This window comes from Aegilops tauschii, chromosome 7, assembly GCF_002575655.3.
Source record: "Aegilops tauschii subsp. strangulata cultivar AL8/78 chromosome 7, Aet v6.0, whole genome shotgun sequence".
NCBI lineage: Eukaryota > Viridiplantae > Streptophyta > Magnoliopsida > Poales > Poaceae > Aegilops > Aegilops tauschii.
Window position 1 is genome coordinate 47,647,934 of NC_053041.3, and position 12,951 is coordinate 47,660,884.

A 12,951-nucleotide genomic window follows, 5' to 3' on the forward strand; every position below is an offset into this window, starting at 1 on the left:
ACTTGTTGTTCGACCAATCTCTCGGAGAAGGAGAGGTGGTCGATATCACTTCTCTGTGTATGCATATGTTTATGACGATCTTCTGTTTCCTTCATTTGCTTACTAGCTAGCGTGTCTAGTCCTCTCCATACGTATATAGTACGTAGCGTCGACCAAGCACGGAGATAAGAGAGGACACTTCTCTCTATTAATTAGCTAGCTAACACAATATATGAAACACCTAAATTAACCCCCCAAAAACCCCAAACAACCCCCCCCCCCCCCCCTTCAAAAAAAACAAAAACCCCAGCCCCTGAAATGTTGACGCGTGGATGCCTATTGGTCCCGGTTGGTGACACCACACCAACCGGGACAAAAGGCCCTGCCTATTGGTCCCGGTTGGTGGCACCAACCGGGACCAAAGGCCCCCCTGCCTGGGCTGGCAGCAGCGGCCACGTGGAGGACCTTCTGTCCCGGTTCGTGTAAGAACCGGGACTAAAGGGTTAGGGCTTTAGTAACGACCCTTTAGTCCCGGTTCGAAAACCGGGACAAAAGGCCCTTACAAACCGGGGTAAAAGCCCCTTTTCCTACTAGTGATAGTAGATGTGAAGATAGGATATCATGCAATTAATGCATGGCAGTGTGGTTTGGACTTTGAGGTCCATATTCACACAAATAGTATTTGTTTGTAGTGCAGATTATGTGCATCCCATAGCTGGTTCGTTTTTCTTATAAAAGGGTTTGTAATCCCTTCGTTGTATGTAAGCCAATGTGTCTCCAGAGAAAAATTTCAGCTTCAAAAGCTTAGTACTTGTACAACGTTACGTCTGTGTGTGAGTGACACCCCTAGTACTCGTAGTGAAGGACTCCTAGCACTCACGGGGCTCCCCTAGCACTCGTAGTGAAGGACCCCTAGCACTCACAAGGCACCCCAAACACTCACAATGAAGGGCTCCTAACACTCACAGCGCACCGTAGCACATAGTCTTGGGTTAACAAACATAACCAAAGACGCCATGCCCAACAAGAGGCAACGAAGAGTACCGACAAGGAATGAAACCGCGCCAGTTTAGGAGAGCGCCGAACACCTTTGCACCGACACAGCAAGCTATCACCGGAGAGGCTCTGCCTTGCCGCCATGTCCCTCACAGAATATCTTCTCAACCTTAACAGTGCACCTCCCACCAACAAACTGCTGTACAACCTCCAACGACATACCAACAATCTACCTAGTGTTATGGGTCTGCTTAAATTGTCCGCACTTGCCCAACCTATCAGCAAACAATTGATTGCAAACCCCCCAAAAAACACTCCCTCCACCCCGCAATGTAGTGCATATTTAAGGTTGTAAAACTGTGGACAATTAAATAATAAAGTAGACAAAATTTTGTTGAGCAAACGTGATAATGGCAATATCTATATGTTTGACTAGTTTACAAATGTATACCAGTATAAAAACATAAACTTCTCAAGAAAAGTACAAGATGCTCTTTTACAGTTTAAAAAAGAAAGCATGAGTTTTTTTTCTAAACTAAAAAGGAAAGCATTAGTTATGTTTGATCAAAGCATCAAAACCGTTCAAAAAGAATCGATGCATAATTGTTCTTCACCGGAAAGCATTCTAATAGAGAGAAGTTGGTACACAGCTGGGGGGACAGCGGACACGTAAAACAAACGAAGGAAAACTGATGCACCGCCATGACAAATTTTGGCTGGGCCTGCTGCTCTCCAGACTGGCAGCACATCGGTTTCGCCTCAAAGCCACAGTCGCCCCCGACAACCGGTGTGGTCCCTTCTGGTACTTTTGGTCGTGCATACCACCCTATTGGGACTACTAGCATTAGTACTGTCAAACCGGTTAGCATGATAAACCTTGGCTAGCTCAGCCAAAAACTAGCTTTACCCTCCAACCATGCATCCCCATGAATAGTAATAAGATTCCAATTAAACTTAGTCATTTATTAAACAAATGAATACCTACAACCAACTTGCATTACATCAAAGGCATCATCATTAATGCTAACTAGAGTCCCACAAGATATCCCCCCCCCCCCCCCCCCCCCCCCCGTTCACCACAAAGGGAACCGGGTTTATTTTCGGTGAAATTATATTTTAAAGTTTATCGTAGACCAATGAAGTCAAGTTTATTGTCCATAATTATTTCTCGCACATATCTCTTTTTAACATCTTTCCCCAATTCCATCACATATAAAACCCCTCTTATTGCTGAAGACAAGTATTAGGACTTCCTTCTGTTTTTCTTTAATCGCCAATAAAAACAGAATGTTTCACGCAACTAATTGCTGGAGAGCTTCCATTTCTCTTTTTGCCACTCGAGAAGATATTTTTCAGTTGACAAAAACAATCTTCCTCCATTTTAGCATCAGAGTGTTCATTATCAAAGCAAAGCTCATCAATAATTGCATCACCAATGTAAACAGTATCTGGCGAGCCAAACTTTTATTTTTAATTATATTTGCCAACAATGTTTCGCGGGAAGACACTCCTAACTTACTCCATTTTTCTTATAATTAGATGACTCGTTGCATCATTGGCACAAAGACCAACTGCAGTGAGAAAGTTGAGCAACGCTATGGGCAGCACATATAACAAATCTTTATTTTATAAATCATCCTCAAAGAGTATTAGTATGAATACGAATGCATATGGGAATGAACGCCAAGAAGAAATGGGCATCCTAACAAATAGAGATACATATCTCTAAATCATGGCAAGTGCTAGTCCATAGTGCCCACACTTAGACACGACATTGGTGTCAGAGGGGTCAGGCATGAACGTAGGTTTCACTAGCGAGGGGGAATCAACAAGAAATATCAAAGGCGATAAACGTCAGCGTTGGTCCGTCAAAACGCACAATGGGTCCGATGCAACAGAGAAATCAGTTAGGTCCAAACAATTTGAATTGTGGGTCTTTACTACAGATGGATCAGTACACAGATAGTTTGCCTAGATTTGATGACATGTGGGGTTGTGAGGGGCTTGGCTTGTCGGAATTGTTTGCGTATGGCCAGGTCGCCGCATTGAAGTTCCGGGCGCCGCGCCACGCTTTTACGCTGACTTTGACTGCCCGGATAATTGCCGTCGCCAACCCTGGACAATGAATAAACAACAACCCATCCCTTCAGATGCTGGCCCGATTAGAGTAGTAAGCAGACACACATGAGAAATGCTTGTCCACGCTCCCGTGGTCTAGAATTAAAGCAGTGTACTTATAGTGATATGAATACAGCTTATCAACATCCCACATTAGATTATGAGTAAGCTAAATCATAGGTAGTCACCATATGAAAACACTATGGCATTGATACAACTAACATCGATCAAACCCGACTCATCTATATAACCACCCCCCCCCCTTCCCAAATTGCTTTCTACTACCGTACTAATCCTTTATCTCACTGGTGTTCATAATAGCGTTCCACACATTCTTGCTTCTTACCTCGTTTTTGATCGAACCATGGGATATTAGGTACCTACCGGGTCTTAGAATGAGAAAAAGACAAAACAAAACTCTGTTCCAATTGCACACACACAGACAAATATCTTCAATTACGCAAGTTCATTCCAACGATCCAATGAACAAATACATAGGATTGCAAGGCCTTGCCTCAACCCATTGCCTTACTGAATTACTCACACATAGCCATCAGATCGCAAAATGAACTCATTGTAGACGACATTAATACGAATGCTTGATTCATAATATGTCTTAAAATAGTTGATGATTGTGATTCACCAATTACAAGTATGACTAGAGAGAATGGATGCAGTGATGAAGGTGGCGGTGGCTATGGATATGATATGGGAAATGGCGGCGGCTAAGGTTGGAAGATTCCTTGTGGTTCTATGTTTCGCGAATGGTTGCTCTCTTATTGAGATTCAGACATGACCCCCTTTATAGAGATTGTTCAGGTGGACGTCCTAGTGCCAATAGCGTCCGGTAAGACTGCTAGTTCGAGCGCGTGCACTCGTACTATTCACCATCTCGTGCTCTGGATTGATCCCAACGCCTCCTGTTCACTTGCCTTGTTCACCACACTTTCTATTTCCTTATATGTGATGATGTTCTTCCATGTTTGAGTCCATTTCCTGTGAAACACATTGATTTCACAATTTCTTGCATTCACTAGTCATTAGTAGTGATATTACAATGATTCTCTTGGAAATTCCACGGCTATCCTGCTTAAACAATGGTGGAATGAGCAAGAAAATATCGTTCATGAACCTCCCCAAGCATAAGCCTGGAACGTCCCCAGGCAATAAATAAAAATTCAAACGTTAGGAACTCAAGTTTTGGTTAACTTACGATCGTATGCCTCGATAGCCATCCTCTTTATTCACCTAAAAACTTATTCTAGCTGTAGTCATGGCATAGTTATTATGCAAGCGAAATGAAGCAAAGATAATCAGCAGAAAAATCTTGTTAGTCTAGACAAGATAATAGAGTAACTTCTATTATATTTCTTCTAGCGAACGCTTGCTTGTCAGGAACACTTTGAAATAATTTTTTCTTTCTGAGCAAAACTTATATTATGGGAGTGAAATGTATGTAGAAGACGGCGTGATCCTGGTGTTTATATATCTCGGTAGCATTCAGGAGTATCGCCTCATTAAGAATTGGAAACACTTCTTTCAATAATTTCTCGTTGAAACTTTTGCTGTCCAGTGAAGGAAGTATGCCAAAGAAACGATACATAAAGTAGGATTGAATACTATGGACCAAGTATAATCTCTTTGGTGCACTGTGACCAGGATTTGTTTATTATCACATACATGCATTCTCAAGAGAAAATCGAATAATACTCATTGCAGTAATATTTTTCCTTATCTCGACGTAGCGAGACTAACCAAGATAATGATGATAGACAATGCCGAACTCTACTTAGGTTCGGTGGAGCTTCATTACGTCGGCGTAGTTACATACAAGTAGAGAACATTAGATATATATGGTTTTTTTCTTTTTCGGAAGGTTAAGTGTAAATTTTTCCAATTTCTTTTCTAACCGGACAACCTACTGTACTACACATTTTGTACCAACATATCATATGCTTCTTTCCTTTATTTTAACGCTGGGCAAGTCACCTCTGGCGCTTACTGTTGTAGCGCCTTAGGGCATGTACAAAGCTCTAGCCTGGACCGATGCCCCAACCGCCACATCGTCATGCCCGATGCCACCTCGTCCAAACCAATCGCCTGCAAAGCAAAACGGGCTCCTGCAGAAGAGCCACCACATAATGAAAGCGTGTGTGGTCATGCACACCATGATACTCGAAGATGAGAAGGGCGTGGAGTTACCTTTTCATTTGAATGAAGCTTTGGGAACATCTACTGCTCTTCCGTCGACAATAATTAGTAGGGCTACACTTTTGTTCGCCGACATGATTAGAAGAGATGTTGATACATGTGATCGGTCCATGCACAATCGGCTCAAACATGATTTGGTTGAGCATATTTGGAGGAAATTCGGTGAGGATACAAACAATTAGTTGTAATTTACATTACTTATGTTGCTTTAGTGAACAACTTTATTTGTGTGTGTGTGTGTGTGTGTGTGAGAGAGAGATTAATTCTCTGAATATGAACATGTATGTGTTCTCAAGAGTTTTAAGACTATCTCTGAATTTACTCTAAATTATGCATGCATGCTTGTGTTCTTACTAGCTTGCTCAAGTTTTATATAGTACCTCAATGAACTTTTAACTAGGCATGTTAAGAAAATTCTTCTTCTTTTCAGCTGCAATGGATTACCGTCCTCCTAATGGTTTCATGAGCTACCTTCAAGACCAAAGTCATCCCAACTTCACCTTGCTAGCCCATCAACAACTTGGTTTTCAATATCCAATGTTCTATACGCAGCCACCGTCGCCACCAGCGAACCAGCACCCTCTCCCATTGAAATTTGTTCCAATGACCACAACTCCATCCAACAAGTGAAAACGGGTCACAATTGATGTGTAACCAGATGATGGAGATAGAAAGAGGCTATATTATACAAAAGACGAGGACATCAGATTGGTAAGCCCCCCAAATCCTCGCATTCTTGTCATGTGAACACTGAATCTCATGGCATTCTATGTAAGAATTTATTTATTGGATTCTCTTATTTTTATACTCCACGACATGCATCTTGTCTTTTAGTTAGTCAAACGTAACCTTATGCTTGCTTCCTTTGTGCAGGTGAGTGCTTGGTTGCGCAACTCTGTGAATCCTATCGATGGTAATGCAAACAAGGCAAAATACTACTCGAAGGAGGTTGCTGCTACATACAACAGCACAACTAAGAGTGACCGATAGAGGGATGTGAAGCACCTCAAGAACCCTTGGTACAAAACAACAAAGAAGGTAACCTCTTTTCAATGGCTGCTACAACCAGATCAGAGACACCTATGCAAGTGGCCGGTGTGATAAACAACTCATGGAGCAAGCTCTGGAACTGTACCATAGCCGCTACGGACACCAATTCATGTATGTGCATTGGTGGGAAGATGTGGGGGAGAGCCAGTGGTGGAAGATTCATTTGTACACAGAAGGGGATGGAACAAAGAGGACAACACCAGTACCAACTGAGAATGCTCAACATCCTCCAGGTTGCAAGGATGCCAAGAAAGCAAAGGGAAAAGATAAGGAAGCCGCTACAGAGGTCAATATCATGAAAGAACAGATTGGTGCTTTTCGACAAGCACAAGCTGACGCTAAGTTGCAAAATGAAGAGATGACGGAATTGCAGAGTCGACTATCTGCTCAGAAGGTAGAAGCTAGTCAACTTGCATATGAGGCTGCAAAGGAGAGGCCAGTGGCTAAGCTTGCAGAGGAAAGAACTAAATTGTTTGACAAGTTCACGGAGATGTTGAATGCTGATACTACAAAGCCATGGGCAAAGGAGATGCATATGAAGGCTGTCACCAGATTTGGGGGGGGGTGTCAACTCTTTACGGAGGAATAGAAGGTATGTAGTTCACTTTCTTTGGCTCCCTTTGTTTGTCTCCCTTCACTATACACACATGAATATTTGCTTTCCTGTAGTTAAGTTCATAGGAATAGCTTCTGTGAGTTGGTACTTTCGGGTCGATCAACTCCATACATGGCTGAAATAAATTCGTTGGGTCAATTTAACAAGGAAATAAAACACGTTATTCTTATTATCTTGCCTTTGAGCATCATTTTCCTCTGTTCTCCACCTTTGAGTATGATATGCCCTGCCTGCTTGTTTTTATAGTCTAAACCCGTGTCTTCCTTCTTATGTAGATGTTCTAAAGATATGTGCAACAAAAGAGGGCTTCATGTGCAATGAAGCATTGAAGATGTGAGACAGTCTTTATGAGTGTTTACAAATCTCCCCTTTATGAGTATTTGGAAACCTTAAGATTATTTTGTTACTCTGAAGTTTTTTAGTGTCATGGACAAGACATACTTGCTACTGTTTGGATATCAAGATTGCTGATTTTTGTATGGAAATCAAGTTTTTCAATAACTTTCAATATGCATGCTTGTTGATATCGTTGATTCAAATGGTTGATGGTATTGTTTAAATATAGTGAAGGTTTCATGTGTTGGAAAGTATGTGAGAGAGAAAAAGTAAGATGATGACATCACATAAAGTAGCTTTCTGGGTGATTATGGCACACACGAGTAGCTTCATTGAAATTTATCTATGTGGATGACCGGGGCAGAACTAAAGTGCGGCCTTCATTGTACATGCGCTTATGCATTAGAGAGGTGCAAGCTTCAAGAGGCCGATGTAGGGCGTGTCGATGGAGCCGATCCACAGAGACCCGTTCCGCTCCACCACCTCGCTAACCGTGGCGTCACCGTACCCACGCAACGCCACAGCCACCGTGCCGTTCTTGGCGTCTCGGGTGACGTCGACCCTGACGGCGCTCATGGAGTTGGCCGTGGTCCCGTTCTCTTCCCACTGCTTGTCTCGGTTAAATCCCACCCAGTACCCGCCCCGGTCGCCTCCGTCGGGCCGCACGTTGTCCGGGTACCCCGGCAGCTCAACAAGCACCTCAGTCTCCCCTGCCATGGGTCCGTGCAGCCAGTGTCGGAGAAGCCTGCATGGCGACGTCTCGGCGACGATGAGGTGTGTACGGTCGGTGCTGATGGCCACGCCGTTGGGGAAGGCCAGGCCGGACCTGAGCACGGTGATGTCGCCCGTCCGTGGGTCGTACCTCATGAGCCGCCCCGTCGCGTCGCCGCTCAGCACCACCAGCAGGTACTCACTGTAGACACAACCATATGATTAGTAGCGCAGTACTTCCTCCGGACGGAAATATAATTAGCCATCTTCTCGCTCTTCCCGTCAGGGTTTTAATCTGGCTGAGTAGGTTGGTAGTAGTCGTAGAGTAGTACTAACAGCAGGAGTACTTAAGATGATGGTGCTGCTGCTGCTGTCTGGTGGCTGGTGTTGTGAGCTCAGTCAGATGAGGCTGACGGGTGGTATTCAAGAGACGGTGCTCGTCAGCTGTTTTTGAGGGATAGCAATGAGGTTACACACGTCATCTCGAGCACATTACATTTCGACCTTCGCTGAGCAACCCTTGGTGCTCGGCATATTTTTGTTTTCTTGGATCACGGTTAGGTGAAACGGACCAAGTTTTTTGTTGAAATCTAGGGTGGGCCTTGGGCCCATCTAACAATTTCAGAAAATCTACAAAGGCCCATATAGGTTTATATAGCAATGAGTATGGTGGGAAGTTTAGTCTCATATTGCTACTTGAAAACGAGTTGGACCTTCTTATAAGGGATTCACTTTCATATTCTATTGGAGTTTGAAAGGAGAAGTGGTTCCCGCGCGCTCCTCCTCCGGTGCACCCATTCCGAGGGAGAGGGGCGCTCCGCTACCTCCGCATTGTCTTCGTTGTCACCATGTCCACTACCAACGAAGCCGACCGGGCTTTTTAGCCATGCTAGTAATTTATTTCTGGATTAGGTTGATCTAAATATTGCTAATATATTCAACATTTTTAGTTGCACTTAAGCGGCGGTTGTCACACTTGTTTTGCATGGAATCGTCCGTGACATCGTACAAGAACAGAGTATATAGAGTTTATTTCTCAATCGATTGAGAAATACCAATCGCAGACCGTAACATATTTCGGTACGTACGTACCTCCGTTGGTAGATGGTGCTGCTGTCCGTGAAGTAGACGTCCCCGGTCTCCTGGTCGATGTCGACCCCGTTGAGGAACTTGAAGGGCACGCCGCCGGCCTCCGTGGCAACCACCTCTGCCAGCCCGCCGCCTCGCCCCACTCTCATCAGCCCCAGGTACGCGTCGGCGATGTACATATCACCGGACGCACGGTGGAATTGCAGGCCCAGCGGCCGCCCGCACGAGCCATCGGGCTCCACCAGCTTCTTCTTCGCTGCGCACTCCACCACGGTCCTGCAGGCTCCCAAAACCATTGCGGTACCGTACGCGTTCAGTTAGCTCACGTCACGGCCATACTGTGGCAAGAAGTTTGTGCATCCATGCATGGTCTTCTTCGTGCCAAAAAAGGAAGTTTGTGCAGTGGATTGATCGATCGCTCACCTGTGCTTGTAATTGTGGGCGAACTCGGTCCAGCCGAGGTGGCGGCGATTGCCCTTCCACTGGAGGATGCGGCCATTGGAAACCCCGGTGTACGGGCCACCGCCACGGTGGTCAAAAGCGAGGCTCTCAGGGCCGAACGCCGGCCGGCCCAACCGTACCAGCTTGACCCTCGTGCCGGCGTAGATGGACCTCATCTCCTTGGTGGCGGCCGGCATTGGAATCGGCCATATGAGAAAGGCGAGGGAGAGGAAGGACGTGAGGAAGATGGCAGAACGACATTGCCTGGCCTCCTCCATATCCATCAATTTGAGAAGCAGCGGCGCAGGCGACATATGTGGTTTTATAAAAGCGGCCACTGCAATATACCTCACCCGCATATATCCCTTCAAGTCACGTCGAAATCACCTGCCATTCGATCCGTATTATATTAATTCATGTTTGTATTCAAACCTGGCCCTATCACTCGTACCGATTCTTGTCTCCTAGTAACTCTCAACTGCAAGCTCCCTAACCGTGCCGACGTTTATGGACACGATTTACTTTGCTTTAGCCTGGCTAGTGCGTACGGTTTGTATTAACAGTATATCTGCATCAACGGAAGTTCAAACATACGTGGTGCAAAAAGCAACTTTGAGTGGTATATTCACTTGTTCGTGTAATTTTATTTAGAAACTTTGCTCAGTATGATTTCAATAAGGTTCCAGAATTAGCTAGTGCCACTAAATTCTTAGTTTTTTTAGAAAAGATGCAATTTTCCAGATTTAGCATGGAATCAACAAGTTATAATTTCAGAGATGAGTACCAAGAAACACTCGGTTTTCTTAGAAGAAATGTTTCCCTTTATTGTTACGATTTTTCCTATAATCGATATTGCATTATGGATTTGCAGTTTTACTTGCAACTTCAAGTCTTGTCAGGTGCTTCTATTGTCCTCATTCTCACCTATGAGCCACAGAGGCGGAATATTTGCCAATCCATGAAAAGCTGCTCTAAGCAAGGACACAGTAACTGTGTTTAGACGGTACCTTCTGCGTATACCTGGTTGAGTGGGTGCATGCATATGTCTGGTATTAAGACATAGCAAATTATAACTATGTTTAACATATACTCCTAATCCGTACCATTAGATTTATTATGGAATATATTTTTACATTTATTTTATTTGGTATTGCAGATGTTGGTATAATTTTCCATAAACTTGGCCAATCGTAAAAACACATTGGCTTATTGAAAAACTAGTATAGCGGAACGCCAACACGGTGGTCAAAGGCGAGGCTCTTATGGTTGAACGCTGGCTGGCCCAACTGCACCGGCACGAGCCTCGTGTCGGTGTAGATGGACCTCATCTCGTGAGTGACAGTCGGCATTTATTGGAGTCGGCCATATGGGAAAGGCGAGGCAGAGGAAGGAGTGAGGACGATGGCACAACGACATTGCTTGGCCTCCGCCATATCCATCAATTTGAGAAGCAGCGGCACACGCGGCATATGCCGTCTTATAAAAGCGTTCACGACTTATACCTCATCGGCATCTGTCCCTTCAACTCACGTCGATCGAGATCACCCGCCGTACAACCAGTATTATATTATTCATGTTTGTATTCAAACTTGGCCCTATCACTTGTACCGTTTCCTGTCTCCTGTGCCGTCTTATAAAGAGGTCAGGGCATATACCTCACCAGCATCTATCCCCTAAAGTCACATCGGTCAAGATCACCTGCCATATGACCGATATTATATTATTTATGTTTATATTCAAACCTGGCCCTATCACTTGTACCTATTCTTCTACCCTATGCCGTCTTATAAAAGCGGTTAGGGCATATACCTCAGCGGCATCTATCCCTTCAGGTCACGTCAATCGAGATCACTTGTCATACAACCATATTATATTATTCATGTTCTTATTCAAATCTGGCCCCATCACTCATACCAATTCTTCTCTTCTATGCCGTCTTATAAAAGCGGTCAAGGCATATACAGTACTTCACCGGCATCTATCCCTTCAAGTCACATCGATCGAGATCACCTGCCATACAGCCGGTATTATATTATTCATGTTAGTATTCAAACTTAGCCCTGTCAATCGTACTTATTCTTGTCTCCTAGTAACTCTCAACCGCAAGCTCCCTAACCGTGCCAATGTTTATGGACAGGGTTTTCTTTGCTTTAGCATGTCTAGTGGGTACGGTTTGCATTAACAGTATATCTGCATCAACAGAAGTTCAAACATACGTGGTGCAAAAAGCAACTTTGAGTGGGATATTCACTTTTTGTGTGATTTTATTTAGAAACAATTTGATTTTAACAAAGTTCCAGATTTTGATAGTGCCACTAAATTCTTTATTTTCATAGAAAAGATGTAAGTCCGACCGATGATGGTGGTGCTGCAGTTTTAAACTTTAATCTTAAGTACTTTTGATGCACTTGCAATGGTTTTCCCCGACTCTTTTCCCTTTGAATCTTTTGTAATTGGTCTTTTGGTCACTCGGTTTTCTTTGGATTTTCGCCTGCCAACCAAGCGGACTGACTGTGGGCTAGTTGGTAATAAGGATCGGCCGCAGTCGATACAAGAAAACACGAGCGACAGAACAAATGATGGTCATCTTCTCTAGCCGCCTCCTTCTCTAAGAAAGAAAGTTAGGGTTTCGTGCCTCTCACCGGCGCCGGTGGCCCTAGGGCCATGGAGGCGCGGTGGATCCTGACAAGGGCCGGCGGGAGGGATCCGTTTTTAGTCATTTTTTCAATCTTGCTAGGGTTTGTGTCCTGCTCAGGAAGGCGAGACGGCGGCGGCTCCCTGAAGATGGAATAAAGGTCTCCCCGTCTAGCCCCATTCCGGCGGTGCGTCTAGCATCGTTGGTGGGCGTGTGGAGGTGTGTCTCCGGCAGATCTATCTTTGGTGGATTTGCTCAGATCTCGTTGTTGTTCGTCTAAGTGTGTCTTCGGTTCGGATCCTTCCGATCTATGTTATTTTTCATTGGAGGCAGTTGCTGTTCTGCGGTGCTAGTCTTATGAGACCTTAGCATGACGACTTCCCGACTGTCTACTACAACAAGTTGTGCCCGACTCCGGCGACGGAGGGGCGATGACGGCAGCGCGCCTTCGGCTCACTTCAGTGCTTGTAGTCGTATCTAGGTGGTCTATGGATCTGGATGTAATTTTTATTTCTGGTGTTCGTTGTACTGCCATGATTGAAGATGAATAGATTTGAAGTTTTCTTACAAAAAAAAGGATCAGCCGCAGTCTTCCGAGTCAACTTACTTTAACGTCTTTACTACGATAGAAAGGGAAGTCGGTCAGCGAGCATGCCGACTAGTCTTGCACCAGGTGGGCGTGTAAGAGCATCTTCAACAGGCGCGTGACGCGCTAAAAAAATTACAGCGCCGAAATAGCGTTTTAGCACGTGCAAGAGGGTGGTTGCTT

General features: G+C 44.6%; 1 protein-coding gene across 1 annotated transcript; it reads right to left on the bottom strand.

The window, feature by feature from the left end:
• Window positions 1-7,589: 7,589 nt before the first annotated feature.
• Window positions 7,590-9,873, bottom strand: LOC109773275 (protein STRICTOSIDINE SYNTHASE-LIKE 10-like). Its single transcript, XM_020331968.4, has 3 exons — window positions 9,530-9,873; window positions 9,110-9,382; window positions 7,590-8,219 (listed from the first exon to the last, which is right to left on the bottom strand). The coding sequence occupies exons 1-3, from the start codon at window positions 9,859-9,861 to the stop codon at window positions 7,709-7,711; spliced, it is 1,116 nt and encodes a 371-aa protein (XP_020187557.2). The 5' UTR covers window positions 9,862-9,873; the 3' UTR covers window positions 7,590-7,708.
• Window positions 9,874-12,951: the final 3,078 nt, after the last annotated feature.